Source organism: Rhyacophila brunnea, unplaced genomic scaffold (genome assembly GCF_057557595.1).
Source record: "Rhyacophila brunnea isolate RB1 unplaced genomic scaffold, BYU_Rbru_1.0 scaffold_15, whole genome shotgun sequence".
Classification (NCBI taxonomy): Eukaryota; Metazoa; Arthropoda; class Insecta; order Trichoptera; family Rhyacophilidae; genus Rhyacophila; species Rhyacophila brunnea.
In genome coordinates, this window is record NW_028232806.1 from 12,150,167 (window position 1) to 12,168,297 (window position 18,131).

An 18,131-nucleotide genomic window follows, 5' to 3' on the forward strand; every position below is an offset into this window, starting at 1 on the left:
TTGGAAATGTTGGAACAGTATTAGCAAGTCATCATATTTCGGGAACGACTGATTAATAATTCGAATGTCACGCCGAGAGATTATTTCTTTTACGCTTTCCAACTTAAAATCCTCTTTCATTTTATATAATATTATTGCACAAAATGTTTGTTTTATAAATGCGTGATATATAATACTACGAATTATTGAGAATTAAAGTGATTCGAATGCATAGGTAACCAAGTTGAGTAAATATACTTATTTATATTCTTAATAAAAGGTATTTCTGAGGCTGTTTAAAAATATGTAGGTAGTTGATATTATGTTGACTATTTTTGTCTCAAAAAAAGAACTTGCGATAAAAAAAAAGTTTAAAATGTGAATTAGCTAAATGATCCTGTCTTATGTATTACGATCATGTTTATAACGTATTCTAAAATGTAAGTTCTGAAAAGATTTTTAACTACTTCATGGTTTTAATATTTATTATATTTATTTAAAAAAAACATAAAAATATGTGTACTTGAAATCCTTTTCACATATAATTTTAATATGGCTACAATATTGAACCACAAAGTTATATACTTAAATAAAAAAAGTTAAACTGGAATATTTTTTTTGATCATGTCCGATCCCAAGAATGTCGCATGGGACTCCACAGAGTGGAGGTTTTGTATTAACAAATTATTGTTTTTACAAAAAATGGATGTTAACCACTTGCTCAACCTATTTGGTCTATATTCTGACTACAAAAACATATTGAAAAACATTATTTGTATTTTTCAGACCCAGGATTCAAACCTGGGACCCATGAAATTCGACGCGTTAGCCGCTCGGCTATCATGGGCGTTATAATTTTTTTTAAATGGATGAAAAACATTATGAATTTGCAAAAATATATACACAAGAAAAAACTTAATAAGTAAATTAAATTTTAAAACTTAATAACTATGACTATAAAAAAATATGTAATATACTAAGAAGGGATCCTTTAACGAATTCACATTTTACAACGTTTTATAAAAGTGTTTGAGTAAAAATCTTTGAGTCTAAAGTGTTTTAGATACCTACGAGAATTATTAAAACACTTTAAAATGTAAATTGTTTACAAAATGTCTTAAATTTAAAGTTTTGTATATTTCCTCACGTTATTTCATTCACCTAAAATAAGGCCACGAGGCCCAATTACGGTAGTGTAGGTGTTGAAACAGCAGAATTGTAGTGTTCATGAAACAATCACAAAATCACACCGGCTTGAGAACATTACAACTAAATATTATTGTGATCTTACCTGGAATTGATCCCGGAATCCTCAGAAGCCAGCATCTTACGCACTGACCTACATTATTCAACAAAGAAAATATTTAATTCAATTTTTATTTCATCGTCTGTACAATCCAATGTGGATATTGGCTGACTCCCAAAAAAGAATTCTTAACAGATTTTTTACGTGAAATGAATTGTAAATACTTGCTCAACATAATATTACGTCAATGCTATTAATTGGTATAAACATATTATTTATATTCGAAAATAACATATTTGTGTGTAAAATGCGGGATTCAAACCCATCTATTTTATTTTCTTAAGGACAACAAACAGTTACCTTGGTTACAAATTCGTATCAGAATAGTTTGAAGCAAAAATGTTATTTTATAGATAAAATAATACAAGCAAGACAGTAAAGAATATTACGAAAAAAGCGATAGCATAAATTGAAAGAAATCAGAAATTGAAAATAGAAAAAGAATATTAAGTGTTAGAAACGGATAAATTAAGATTTTTATAGTAATATATATTATTACTCGTATATAAATCGATGTTATTATTGCAATGTACACCTACAAATTATTAGTGTACGAGGGAATAAAGAATTGTGGAAGAGAATAACAAATAGTAAACAGTAGATTATATAAAATATTAGAAATGGCGCGTTTAAAAAAAGCAGGTGTGTTATTAAATGGATCAATGGTAGAAAAAAACTAGCATACGTATTACAAGAGCGTCTAATGAAGGAGTTCCGGGCGAAATTAGAATGACTTCGACTGACATCGTAGAATATTTGAACAGCGTAAATCTTGATGGACAATGAAAACCCACCCTTTAGGAGTATGTTAGGCGAGTCAACAGAACAATTTATAATTTTGAATTGAAAATACTTTGAGTAACGTAGTGGACGAAATGGATTTTGGGGTGTCGTGTTTATTATGAATCATAACAGTAGACTCTATAACACATGACACACGTCTTGGGAAGCGGATATTACAGAACTTGGTCATCTAGTTTTTACAGGGAAGATTTAAAATTACGACTATTATGACTGGATAACTACTAAATAATATTATACAATATTATTTGAAACTCCTTCATCTGAGGTTATGTAGATACTATCCGAAGTTTTAACCAATTAACTTCTAAGAGGTAGATATGCTTACATAATATAGTCATATAGTAAACCTAAACGCTAGAATAAATAGAACAGAACAAGCCTAACTGATGTTTTGTGAAAATACTTTTATAGTACTAAAAAAAATCGGTACTGTTCGGTTATACGGAATACAGCGGAAAACGCATTTTGAAAATAGCCGATAAACTGGATTATTTGTTAGTTTGGGTTAGTTTAGGTTAGGTTAGAATGGGTTAGGTTAGGTTAAGTTAGGTTTGGTTAGGTTAACCTAACAAATAATCCAGTTTATCGGCTATTTTTTTGATTCTCTATATGGAGTCAGAATAAGCGTGTCTGAATTATGAACATAAAAAAGGCTATCAGCTTACATCATTCCAAGCTTAACTTCAATCTTAAAAACATTTTGGAACAAAATTACCCTTTCTGACGAAATATGCAACAGAATATACAGTTTTTTTTCACATAAACGATGCTTTGAACCAATGTATTATCGTATATTTAAATCAATATTCTTATATTAACAGTTGTCAAATTAATGACAAAAAAGTTTAAAAGTGTTCTCCTGTAAAGTGTCAAAAAATCAGTTAGACTTGTTCTATTCGAAGGGGACTATATCTATATTTGGATACGTATTTTTCCGTCTTAATTGCGGTCTAAATGATTCATGGTAATACATCGATAATTATCTTATAAATCAGGAGCTACAGTAGTTTGTTCTACCAAGGTGTAGAAATAACCTGCCATTGGTGATGCCAATTGAAAGGGTAATAAATTTGTTCAACCAATTCGCTTCAGATATTGATATAATATTCTATCTACTCTACGCTACTGCTGTCCTACCAACCCACATCACCTGCTTCTATGCATAACCCAAATAATATGATATATTATATTTTTTATAGTTAGGCTTAAAATAATCTAGTATGGAGTCTTCACCACTAATATCACTGGGTAGCTATGTTTAGTCGTATTTATTTTCAAGATTTGAGGAGAGTGTGTAATGAAAAACAGGCTTACCCACCACGCTATTTCTTATTTTATATAGACCGCTGTGAAAGTATCTTTAGACACGAAGATGACCGTAAAATAAAACCAGTTTGAAAACAACTGATCTATAATATACTGTATAAAGTATTATTATTTACTTCTCCTTTTAGGTAAATTGCGTACAATAAATATATATTTTGACATTACTGTTTATGAAAGGTTAACCAATTCCGGTACACGAAGTACAAGAGTAAAGTTTGTTACACAATAACACTACTAATGTATAATATTATGAACGAAAATTACACCTATTGTTAAGGTTAATTTAGCAAAGTTATTTAGTTTAGTTATTTAACTACTTGAATAAACAATGTCTGACGAATGTTGAATTATATTAAGCTGTGGGTGTAACTTTTGGAGGTTTTGTTTTTTTATGTTTTCTTAACAAAAAGTATGAAAACTTTATAACGTGTTATTGTTATACTACATGAAAAATATTTTTACGTTATTATAAAGTTTATGATTGTATTATAAAAAAGTGTCTATAAGTGAGAAATTTATAGGACGCGGCGTGGTGAGAATGTGTAAGAGTTTTACGAGGCATAGCAAACCATGTTAATAGTAGTGGAATTAAATGTTTACACTTTGCTATCTCAAAAAGTAGATCAATGGCATATTTGGGCTTACATTTTTATGTTGAAGATGTACACAAATAATCTATTGACGAAATTAAAATCGATAGGACCAATAAGCCGAGTCTCACATATAAACTCGCCACGTCTGCAATGTGTCGAAAACGTCAATGTGACGTCATCGTTATTCACAAAACAGACGTTGCCAAACGGAGCTCCGCAGATTGGTCGAATGCGACTTCTTCTTCTTCTTTCTCGGCACTATATCCCGGGGCGGGATTTGGCCTCCTCTACAATTGTCCTCCACATGCTCCTTTCCCTGGCTGCTCCTCTCCAGTCTCCAGCCCTCCCCATCTTTCTATGTATATTTGTCTATTTGTCGAATGCGACTATATAGTTTGAAAAAAAAAACATCTAGAGCTGCTATCAACAAATTGCATGAGTCTCGGGCTTCGAGTCGAAGACGCCAAAACTCATACACGCACTTACGAATTGGTCATTTCTATACCGGCTCACCAGTCGCCGGATCCAAATATCAATACGTATGCAACATCGGATCAACGTTCCTAGAAGGTTTGATTTATGGCTGTGCGGCAGACGAGGCGAGTTTAGATGTGAGAGCCGACAAACACAAAAGACAAATAAGTGGTCAGTGTGTAAAGTGTCCGCTCCTCCGTCTCCTATACAGTCGACAGTATTATAATGCAATATTATATTGTATTTTGATTGTATGGTAGCAATGCTCGAAAAAACAGCACACGCATCGTCGTCTCGCCGTCTTTTGTGAGCTTTTGATCTAAGATTGACAATATAATTAGCTTTTTTTAATATCGAAAGTAAATAGGCACCAATACTTGTAAGTAGAGAATGGGACAACAGGACGCCAGTATAATTGAACGCCGCACTGTCGTAGACACGTATACAGAACGTAGAAGAGGAATTTTAATAAGTTTCTATCTACTACTTGGTAGTTTTAATTCATTTTATTCTTAACATAATGTTTTTTTCATTGCGGATTGAGAATTGTTACCATTATATTATTACTTAAGATCTTTAGAAGTTGTCGATCAATATTCACGAAAGCTCCATATAACATACCTAATATATATACATTTCATCTACTATGTGCTGTTTAACGTAGTTTTCTCATTAAAATGTTCATGTTAACAACTTAAACAAGTGTTAAAATAAGTTTTCATGTGTAATTTTCTTTTCTTACAGAACTGCCAGGTTACATAGAAGCTCAATAAGCCAGAAGAGGCTTTTAGAGAAATAAAACCTCTATACAATAAAAGAGATAGTCGAGAAAATGGCTACCGGATGTCGCGTAATGGCCGCCGTATGCGTGGCAGCGATGGCGGTCGCCTGGCTTCCGGCCGCGCATGCGTGGGGAGGCCTGTTTAATCGCTTCACACCGGAAATGCTCAACAACATGGGATACGGAGGCGCCGGCGGACATGGGATGTCACAATACAGAGTGCAGCCTTATCTACAGGTAACCATTAATCTATAATACAAGTTTTTTGAGATTTATTCATTGTAAAGTTATTGACAGGACGGATGTAATGTTTCATGATGCTGTGTATCGTGCGATTAATTTGTATGATGGCACCATAAAAGTTTTTTTTTTAAATTTAAACTATATGATGTTTGTAGACGCGTTAAAGAGATTAAATTTATAATTGTTTTACTTCAATATTTAGGTATATTAGAACATACTTTATTTTTTTGAAATAAATACATATTAAAACACATAAAATGACACATACTAAAGAAAAATCATAATATGATTGTTTTTTTACATTAATGAAAACTGATTTCTCGAAAATACAACATGATACAGTATTTCTTATAGTCGAAGATGAGCGGTTTCAATTTTCATTGTTTTCACTCTTCTAGTGTCGTACTATGAAACGGTAGTACTCACTTTGGGAAACACTGATATAATTGAAAAAGATAAAACACTCTAAATAATTATTTAAATAAGAAAATTGGCATGAACAAATATTTTTTTTTTGAATGAAGAATTTTATTGTTTAAATTTATCACATAAAACCCGCCAAATCAGATGAGACTTGAATGTTCAAAGAAACGCACAACTGATATGCTACTACTATTAAATTCAATCTCAATGCTCGAACATTGCGTATATTATTATTCTCCACTCAGGCGGGCTTTTCTGAATTATTTCCCGCAAAGCCGCAGACAAATATTTGCTCTGACTTTATTATTCCGAAAGTCGGAATTGTCTATGTATTTTTTACGTGTATTGTAAGAATTTTTCCACATTATTATTTTGCTACTGGCCTCAGAGAAAAGAACGTCAAAAGTAAACGCGAATACTCAATTGGATACGTATGTAAATAAAAATGGGTAATTTCAGTGAAAAAATATTTTCGAGTAAGTAATATTATTACTAATTTTTTTATTGTTATTTGACAATAAATTGACAAATTGAATGCTGCACGATGTCAATATTACGAAAAATATAAATTATTTTCTATAACGTCAAAGAAAACCTTCTATATATAGATTGAAAAATATGAAGATTAAAATACATTAAAAAGGCGAATCGTTACCCCATTTCAAACGTGTTTTCGTTGCGATTTATAAGTTTTAATAATCCAATTTCAACATTGAATTCAACTAAGTATTTGCGATGTTGGTTTATATAATAGCATAGTAAAATTTCGGCTACCAAATACTTAAGCTGACTGATTGTCTATATAATACATGCATGGCATGGAAAGGTGCAATTAAGTATAACACGTAACAATTGCAAAAGAAACCAATCGATGAGGGAGCAGACAAGAGTACGCAAAGTGATAGAGATCACTAAGGAGGCCTGGATATGTTCGCTCGGCGAGTAGACACCAAATACTATCATAAAGTGGTAAACGTCCACAGGGATGCCTTAAAACTTGCTGGATCGACTAACTTATAAAGTTCAGTGGATGTACGTGGCAGAAAAGAACTAGAAACCGGGAAGAGTGGAGGGAGCTAAGCTATTCATCTAGCAGTGGATAGACCCCGGCTGATTATGATGATGATATTCATTATTGCATCTAAAAACATTATTGCATCTAAAACTCCCATTAATATATAATATGTATAATATCAATATGCCATTGGTATATTCTTATTATTATGGTTCGTGTCTTAGACAGAGGTTTTACGGGCCAATTAAAACTGAACAGCCTTATTAAAAACAACAATAATGTCGCCGAAGCATAAAAAGTATTTTTATTTCGGGAAATAAAAGTATTTTGCGGCGTCGAATAAGAAACTTTACAAAATACAATAAGGAAGCGTGTATACAGCATTTAGGTTAGGGTGCGACGGGTCGCAACAAATGGTTCGTGAGGATTCCACCAGTGGTTATAACTGCAGACCAAGTGCGACTTATCTAAGTATGGATAATGTACGCGGCCAAGTGCGCGGGTCCTTTGTAGAATCAACGAGACATGGTAATGTATTAAATGGGGTATGGCGGGTCTCGTGGTGCAGTGCGTAAGGCGCTGGCCTTCCACCCGAGAGTTCTGGGTTTGGTTCCCGATAAGGACACAATATTTGTGTGTTTTTCTCAAAGCTTGTGTGTTTGTGATTGTTCAAAAATACTAACAACCAGCTTGTACAAAAAAGCAAGGACATGGTTATTAATAATTTTAAAAAAAATGGGGTACGAGCAACCCTGATTTGCAATTCTAATTAATTCAGGCTGATAATAATAATGCTGATGATAATATTATATAATGTATTAAATTATTTTAAATAGCGATATTATGGTATATACACGTTGGTTTGGCTTAATTTAAGGCTACCCCTGCACCTTTATTCCAATGTACCCACAGCGAGTGGAATGTATCGTGTAGAGATTGTCGAGTTGTTGGTACCTAATTAAACATGGTTATCTGTTTGCCACCCAAAGTTTAATAGTGATTTGTGATGAAAATAAAATAAATAAGGTAAACTGAATATATGTCACATAGTTATAATAGGAAGTACCTACTAGTTATTTGTTCTTGAAAGTGCAGAACTCATCTGCCATTGATAATGCCAATTGGGCGGGCAATAACTGTGTTAAACCAAGTCGCTTCGGATATCTGCCCACGTTGTGTTTAAATGGACGTTGTTTTAAAAATTCTTAGAATATGGTCAATGATCTCTTTCGGTGTACCTCTATGCACTAAAAATTTTTTAAATTTTACTTTTTATACGCTTTTTAAACAGTTTTTTACAATTCGGCTTCAATTTCTTTATTTTTCAAAACTGTTTTAATACTATTTCTTGAATTTGTCAACTTCACTCTATGCAAATAAATAAGAGCTTTTTGGGTTTTCACCACGTGTTCTTCCTACTTCTTTCTTAGAAGAACATTATGTAAATAAATAAATTTGAATATCTTTATATGCTGCCCTTAATCCTAGATGCCGATTGCTTGCTCATTTTTAGCAATGATTTTTTTCGAATACCAAAGAATTTATTTTGAATCTATGATAAAAAAAACAATCTAGTTTTATTCTCTTTGAAATGTGACTTTGATACGAACTACATTGTCTGAAAAAATCAAGCGCAAAGTTAGTTTTTGAAAGAAAAGAAATGAATAAGTTATTTGCATTTAAAGTAAATAATACAAAAGCTTAATTTTCTTCTAGTTTCGCTTCCCATGTCAAATATTTATGATTGAAGTCTAGATAGCAAAGTAAAATAAGTTTTCCATTTAAATATATTTCCAATAATTATTGAGGTGAATTTTAGAGAATTAAGTTTAAAGTTTATTTGCTTCATATCTCAATAATAATAATTGTTAGAGTTTCATGTTTATTACTTGTATTATTTGTTGAGGCGTAAATCGAATCGAGTTATTTTGTTTCGCTTCAATAAATGTTCGAAGAATTTTCATGAAAGGATATTATAATAACAAGAATGGGATAGGTTTGTTTGCTCACAGGAAGGAAACTATAGCTTCTGGTGTTCAAGACTGTCAAATCTATTCATAAAAACATAAAACAACATCAAAGTATGGCATTCAAAAAACCAGAATTAAAATTATTATATTGAATGTTTTCATAGAATTTTGATGTTTGATTATATGGTATATAGAGCCTTTCGGAGAAAATGTGACATCCTGAGCAACATATTATCTTTTTTAAGGTCACTTTAAAGGTAAACGGAATAAAAAGATAAAACTATAAAAGCCAGTCGCAATAGACCAAGGATTTGAAACCAGATTCCATTTATTGCTTTGACGATCAGCGAATATGTCATCGAAAATATTTATTTTCTTATTTCATCAGTGTTTTTTTTAAATTATGACTTGTGTCAGTTTAACACTGTTAATAAAAAACTTATTCAACCTTGTGACACACAGAAGTTGTATAAAAAAGCCGTTAGAAAGTCTCTTCTCCTAGGTTTCTTGATTCATAGATTCTTATAAAAATCTTAGATTACTTTTACCGGATTAGTCCTCTTAATGAATTTAGCTTCCGACTAAAGTTTCATTTTTGTGAAGTATTCTTAAACTAGTTACGCTATCTGACTATGCTTTAAATTCTATCAAACAATGAATAACCAACATGATTTATAGATCTACTAAAAAAATAGTTCATTATTAGATCCTGTATAGTTCTCAGTTTTTAAAAACACATTAGTTTAACATAAAGCCTCTTTCCAGTGGCGTGTTTCTGTAATGCAACAGGACCCAATTGAGTCATCACAAGATTTAAAAGGGGGCCTCGAACATACAACAAATCTTAAGTACTTAATGTGATTTTTTTTGTTTTAATAACAAAAAACTTTCATTTTTAATAATCGTTCACTCGTGGTAGAGCGAGTTATTTTTACGTCTCAAGTAAAAAAAAAATTACCAAGTAGTTATACTTACTTATTTTGATTAAAGGTTATATAATTTATAGAAAATAAAAAAACCGTTCGAACACATGGATTTATTTAGGGACAATTAAAATTTGATTGTTCGTTTTTTATTGTATGGGACCGCAAAATCAGTCATTGCGTCAGGCCTCTGCGTCACTAAACGTGCCACTGCCTGTTTCCTTGAAAGTATTTCAGTCTGTTATTTTACAATTAATTTGCAACAATTTTGTTATCGACAGGTTCTTATGCCAACACCTAATTTCAATAACACTAATAATAACAACCCCAGACAGTATTAAACCAACAATAATATTATGATCGATGTTGTAGTATTACATTCTGTTTGCACAGCCACTAAATAAACTAGGCAAGAAACCTAGAATTTTCTTTTTGTAAGGAATACACGAAAACATTAACTTGGCTCAATTAATTATTAAGTTTGTCAATCAACTGAAATCGATACATATTATATGTCAAAATACAATATCAAAATGTTAACGAGTACAGAATTATTGCTAGTTATTCAATTCAATGGGTTTTTTGATACATTAAAATCCGCGCAAGCATAGACAAATAAATATACATATTAAGCAAAAATAGTAATTGTGCAAAAATTATATTTAGTATTAAGGGCGGACGTGCTCAGCGTAGGTCAAAATGGAACTTTTATTATATTTTCAATGCATGATCCTGGACATTCCTTACACGTTGTAGATAATCTATTTATATAATTTTGAAGCCTTATTATCTTTTATATTTAGTTTAAACATTTGATGACTACATAAAGCATTTTTATTACATAAAATAGTATTCTTTTAAACCTCTCGCTCTAATATTTTAGAATATAGTCATATTTCAGTACATGCATGTGCAGTGGTGTTAAGATTTTTTCATTTATTATTTTTTAAACGCATTTATAAAACCATTAGTATAATTTATGTTTTATTCAAAATTATATAAATAGATTATCTACAACGTTTAAGGAATGTCCAAGATCATGCTTTGAAAATGCAATAAAAGCTCCATTTTGACCTACGCTGAGCATGTCCCCCTTTAATACTTTTAAGAAAATTCACAAAATAGTTTTTACACAATTCCACGTAGCGGGTACAGGACGATTTGGTGTCAGTCAACTGGGAACCACTCAATTGATTGTAATTCGAAAATAAATAGACGTTTGTGAATTATACTATATGCTTGTAAAATATATTATTATTATTACTTAATATGTATATTAAAATTATTATTTAATAATTAGTGAGAGTTTAAATATGCACAAGTAAATAATGATTTAATTGTGTTCCAATAAAAAGAGAGTTCTTTTATCTTTTATATAAAGCCTCAGGCATGATAATTCTCAATCCACAATAAAAAACATTATGTTAAGAGTAAAATGAATTAAAACTACTAAGCAGTAGATAGAAACTGATTAAAGTTCTTTGTCTATTTTCTGTATAAAATCGCAACGAACGTCTATTTATTTCGTTCAACAGTGCGGCACACAATTGTCCTGGCGTCCAGTTGTCCCACTCCCCACGTAGCAATGTTATGGCTAATTTTATAGCCTCCAGATTATATAATAATGTCGCAAATTTTTACATTATTTATTTTTCTAACTAAATTATAAAATAAAAGAAAATAATAAAAATAAATGGCAATTTTTCGTCTCATTTACCATTTTTTGGTAAGTACCTAGATATTTAAATTTAAAGTATTTTTAATGGGGGAGTTTAATTGGTGCTTTTGGTAGATATCCTGACTGGGTAATAATTACATCCTTGTTTTTTTATATAAACGATAATCTCTACATGACAATGAATTAAAAATAAATTAAAACTCGTACACAACACGATTTTTTTTGTGGTTGTTCATTGGTTATTAGATAAGCAGAATAAATTAACATTATATTATAAACAGTAATAAAAAATATAGTATAAACAATTTTGTCATAAAAATAAATTGCGATACTTACTGGTTACCGTAAAAAAATAATTTGGATTTTTAAGACAATTTTAGAAAAGAACAAAAAAAAATACCTTGCTTACGAATTGGCCCCGAAGAATCTACTCCATAAATAAATAGGTCAAATATACAAAAATATTCATCAAGGCTATATTATGACGTATATACATATATATTATAAGTATAAATATATTATATTTTTAACTACTTAAGATCTTTTTTAAATTTACATAACTTAAGTACAGCTTAAGTCGAGATGACATACATTTAACAACATACAATTTAATAATTTACCAGCTTTTATTATATATGTGAAAATTAAATATCATATTGAATATACATAATTTGAAAACATCTCATGCATACCTAGGGTTACACACTAGAAAAAATCATTTTGTAGAAAAAAAATACGACACCTGACTTAACTACGGGCATCTTAGTTAATTACGACGATTTAAACTAATAGTTGTAACATGAAATGCTTATCGAATTACGTTATAATGTTAGCTATCAGTTTTAGTATAATATAGTATATAATAGTATAATATAATATTATTAAATTAAGGTAGTTATCAATTTGTTCTTGAATTACGTCGTAATTAACTAAGATGCCCGTAGCTTAATTGGAAAAGCATACTGGCGCGAATCCAGCAGATACAGGTTCAAGTCTCATCGGATGTCGTATTTTTTTCTACAAAATTATTTTTTCTAATGTGTATATTATGCATGAGATGTTTTCAAAGTATGTATATTCAATATATAGACTGTTACATTCCCAAATCTTGTGTCTTATTTGTTCAATAAAAAAAGTTTATTAAATAGCATATATAAACAATTACATGGGTGGTCTGTAGATAGACCCAATAGTATAGCTTTCAGTAGTCCAACTCCCCCGTAAATTTATCTTAGGCTTAAATTGGATGCCAAATAGGAATTAAATACCTCTATTTTATCTGAGTGCAGAAAACTACACATAATGAGTAGATAAAACAAACCATGTACTGATAAGAGATGGAACTTATAAGACAGGGAAAAAATTAAAATTGGTTGGCCATTATTCTGTCATTCTGCCAGTTTAAATTCTATTATCCTTCAATTTAAAATAGATTTATTCAGATTCTACGCCAACGCAAACAAAAACGAATTGATTTTTCTTTTAAAAATTCTAGAGAATTTTCTGACTTTTCTTCGGAAATAAATGTGTTTGCGCGGAAGAGTAATCAGCGAGAAACAACCGCGCTCAAAATTTCATTTCCGGTAAACTTTGCCCGTGAAAGATGGCGGTGAGGCTGTTTCCGGCTTGGAAACGGTGGAGAATCAATAATATATTACAGCTTTCCTTTAGTAATAATGGAAGTTGTTTTACGCTAAACAAAAAGATCGAAGTTAAATTGATTTTTGAAAGCTTTGTACTAAAGAATTACGTCACGCTGGTTTCAAACTAAGATATTTTCCTATTAAGATTCTTTTCTTCCTTTTGAAACTCCTCGAAGGAAGAATACCATACCTGCTGGATAACTTCATCTTGTGTATAGATAATCTAAAGAGGGTTTCTAAATTAGGTTTGTAAAGCCTATGGAGATTATTCATCCAAGAGATACGTACGTATTTTTCGCCCACAATTCTCCCACACAACTATTCCAATGGATAACTCTTTGAAAATACATTTTTTTTTTACCTAAATGTGTATATTTTTATAATAATAATAATAATATGTATTATTATTTTACGGATTGTTTATATTTGTTAACATTGTTGCGTATACATTTATACTTTCTTTGAAATGATGCTTAATTTTGGTTACCTAGATAACGTGTAGTTAATAATTTAATGCTATAGGATATCGGTAGATATTTATTTATGCATCCGAAATACATAATTTATGCAAAAACTTTTAAAGGCTATTTCATTTAGTTAGTATACTAAACAACGTTGACAACTCTATATGACAGCCTTCGTAGTGCAGTACATACGGCGCTGGCCTTTCATCGGGGCTATGGGTTCGATTTCCTGTGAGGGCACAATATATTTATGTGATTTTGTCAAAGTCTTGATGTTTGGAATTGTTTAATTTCTATTTCTACACTACTGTTTCATTTAACTTACTTACTATAGTTTACTTTCTACTTGGTATTTACCAATTGCTATTTGTTCGCCAACTTTCAATAAAGGTCGGCACCAAAATGAGAAGAATAGCTTACTTTTCACATACAGAACAGTAAAACATCGGTGAAATGCCACTACAAATGAAAATAGTTTTTCTATGAGAAAGATTTTGTAGATTCGTATTCCACTGAGAAGATCTTTAATATTCAACTGTATCACCATATTTCAAAAATCATATTTGTGTTGAAATGCTAGCAGTTTTTTGACATGATGACAATAGTGTAAACGTTGCTATAAATCTGAAATACAAAATGACTTGCATACAAATATTTTTTTTACCTTCATTGTCTTTTTTAAGTTTATTTTTCACCCAATTTGGCACCGCCTGGTACAGACATCAGAATATTGTACATGAAAAATATTTTACATCCACGGCGGAATTCAAAAAACACGAATATCAAATTGTAAATGTTCAAATAAATATATTCGTGAACATTTTTTATTCCACTTATTGATTTCATTTGCTGCATCATATGGAGGACAGAATGATTCCAATCTTCCATAGATTTATCACTTTCCTGACCCTCCTGTTTCGAAGAGTTTCAGTACACGGATACAGAGGATACTTAGTTGTATTACATGTTACTGACGATAAATGACAGCAAAGGAAGACAAGATTATTTTTTATTTTTTTAAACACCATAGTGCATGGTTGTTACATCAGTCCCGTGCAGTTTCGGTTTCGGACAAGGAAGTGTGACACTAAAATCTTTTCATTCCGACACGTTTATAGCGTGATGAATGGCGACCGTACTGTAAATCACGGCTACATATACATGACGGGTGGAGATGGGATAACTTAAATCATTGTTTATGCATAAGTATTTTAGTATTTATTTTGACGCATAGTTTTAAAGCGAATCTTCTCTACAAATTATGAATTCATAAGATCTCAAAGCCAGATTAACAGCAAAAATTGACATTAACTAATTCAAGGATATTTTTTTCATGTGCAGAGGATGAACTCAGCCGATGGATACAGCGTAAATGAAGATGGCAATGGATTGGAACAGGAGGAAGAACCCTGCTACGGAAAACGATGCACTGCGAACGAGCACTGCTGTCCAGGGTCCGTCTGCGTGGATGTCGATGGAGGTGAGCATCTTTTTATCTTAAATTATTGTGAAAACGTCATAATATGATATTAAAGTTAAGATTTTTATGGTTATTCCAAGATTGAAAATGCTGAGCTGAGATTGGCTTTATATTTTTTTTAATGTTGTCAAAATAGCATAACTCATGGGTTCCCAAAGAAGTAACTAACCTTATTTTTGGCATACATTGGAAACGGCCTGTCCAATTTTAACCTTAAAAGTTTTACCAATGGTAAAATTTTTACAATTCTATTACCTACACGCGGTATAACATTTTAATTGATAACCCACATCCCATTCTCACTCACGGCTCTGTATAATTCGTCTCAAAGGTATAATATATGAATCCTGGATGCGTTTTCAATTGGTGTTCATGATTCGCTTATATAAAGTATCACTGTGAAAATGCCAGTTTTAGACAGATGAATCTTTTATTTTTTCTATTGATATTTTTAGAATTTAGTAGTAGTTAAATGATGAAATTTTTTAAATTGCGATTTTAGTTATTATAATTTAATATTAATTAAAAAATAAAGTGGTATCTATTATAGCATCAGTATTATTCTTTAAGATTGCGCGAGATAGGTGCTCTAATAATATTACTGTCACTTATTTTCTTTTTTGTGAAAAATTTAATAATTTTCATTATAAGATTATTTTAGGATTTACCAAAAATAGTTTTTAATTAAGCATAATATCATTAACATAGTTATTTCTCGGAAATAATGTCCCGAAAATATTTTTTATGTAACTATAATAATATTTTATTAAATCCACAATTGGTAAGTACAAAAAACGTTAGACAAATGTTTTTACTAATCAAGGGACACTGAGATCGGGATCGAAAATATTAAACCCAAAATTGAAAACGGGGTTGTGATCTCTAATTACAAATAATTGTTTTATAAAGTAATCATGTTAATTGCAATGTTAGTGCAATTTACTGTTGTAGGTGATTCTGTCTGGCAATAGTGATTCCAAATATATCACAAAGACAATACATCAATTTCGCGAATGTTTGTTAAAATAATAACTGATAATTAGGCGCTTGTGAAGAACTATCGTTTATCTGAAGATATTTAATACAAGAAATTATTTTAAAAAAAACTATTTTTTTATTCAACGAATGATTAATAAGATTTAAGAATGTAACATTTCTTTTATTGAACTTACATAATTTGAAATCACTTCTGAGAAATATTTAACCCAGTACGATTCAAACCTGCGCCCCCGGGATTCGTGTCCATATACACTGACGACTAAGCAATACGTGCCCTATCTAATTGCTATGAAGATAACCATTAATTTTTAAAATACTCCCTGAAACGCTTTCTAAATTGCGTTACTTTTTAGCAATCGGGTTTTTGTATTTCAAATCAAATTATTAATATCACCTCAAACATTACTGATACGTATCAGGATCTCTTCAATTTTTTTATTAAACGAATAATTAACATTTTTCTAGTGGTTATATATTTCTCAGAAGTGTTTTCAAATTATGTATTATCAGTATAAAATATATTGTAATTGTAATTAACGTTATCATATCAGCGACATCTTTAAATACTAATTAAATAATACTATAGTAATACTCGTAATACCAATATACGAAGTCCAAGTACCTTACTGTGATATGTAGAAAACTTAAAAATTAACACTAGGCACCCAGTGCTAAATAAGAAGAATTCAGAAATTTCTCTATCAATCAAAAACTTTATAAATTCTCTCCACCGATAGTTTACCTGAAAGAATTTATTCCCATTGCTACTGGTATATTATTATGTTATAAATTAATTATGTCTTGGATTTCTTATAATAATGTTACGTATAAATGGGAAAACTAGAATAAGGACCGTTTTTAACAGATATAAGCCGTGGAATCTTGATAGATTATTCTTCTTCAAGTTTCAACGGAGCGCCGTATATACCATATTACACTATAGATTTGTCTAATCCAAAACTCTATAGAAATGCGTAGGTTGAATTTGGTTAAATCTCTCGTCTTATTAAGATATAGCTAAGAAGATGGTTTTGTTTACCGCTGGAATTATTTCACCTGATATTTTGGAGAGAAATCTCACTTTATATCACGTATTTCAATAGGTATTGAAAGTTAAAATGGAAACTTCTTTTAGTTAGTGGTATTAAGGTTCAAAGCTTTGTGTGTGTTTAGGTACCTACACATTAATTTATTCCGCAACTTAAAATGCCTCCATTAAAATTCATAATTAAAACGCTCCATTTCGCTGAAATAACTTTTCACTTTGCTCAAATGAACAGATTTGATAATTTATTACTTATTTAAATTGTGGTTTTAATTAATCAGGTTTTAAGTGTTTTGGAAATATCAGTCAATTTACTAAGATTTCTTATTCAAATTTATTCAAATTATTTAGATTTGTATAAAGATCACATTGTATTTACCACAATTTACAAGATTGTATTTGGTCTGATTGTTAAACAATAAACGTAATTATTTATTGTAAGTACATATTAAATGATTATTAAGTTTCTCTTGTGACACAACCACTGCTTTGTTGATCTAAAGCACAACTAAAAATGGGTCAGAGTGGAGCAGAACGCAGCTCTGGTTCGTGAAATCCTTACGACTGTCGCTCCGTTTCGTGAAAAATTTATGAATTTTGTTTTTGTTTGTGAATTATTAAGAAAATAATAAATTCATTTATATAACATTATTTTTCTAAAGTTAAAAATGAAAAAAAGTTGGTATAGGAAAATATGAAATTTCTAGCATTGTTTTTCAGTCTACATAATAACCACGAGGTATACGTAAACACCAACAGTCGATCGATATACTATAATCACACCAGCGCATTTATTCTATACACAAAACTGCTATTGGCAGCTATCGAGGGTGGTTTTCATATATTATGTTTGTATCAAAGTGTTATAATTGTTACAATAAGTTAGCCGTCTAAATGATCAAAACTATCTATCTCGCTCTAAAATTCAGCACACCTAAGAGAGGTGCTGTTGAAACATAGCACTTATTGTAACAATTACAATTAA

At 30.7% G+C, this 18,131-nt stretch overlaps 1 protein-coding gene across 1 annotated transcript in view; it reads left to right on the forward strand.

Moving 5' to 3' along the window:
* Positions 1 to 18,131, forward strand: part of spab (space blanket) — a 90,265-nt gene that overhangs the window by 12,742 nt on the left and 59,392 nt on the right. The window contains exons 2-3 of the mRNA XM_085942998.1: positions 5,227 to 5,500; positions 14,964 to 15,102. Of these exons, the coding sequence (XP_085799124.1) occupies positions 5,315 to 5,500; positions 14,964 to 15,102 (325 nt within the window). The 5' untranslated portion in view covers positions 5,227 to 5,314. The remainder of the gene's footprint in view (positions 1 to 5,226; positions 5,501 to 14,963; positions 15,103 to 18,131) is intronic.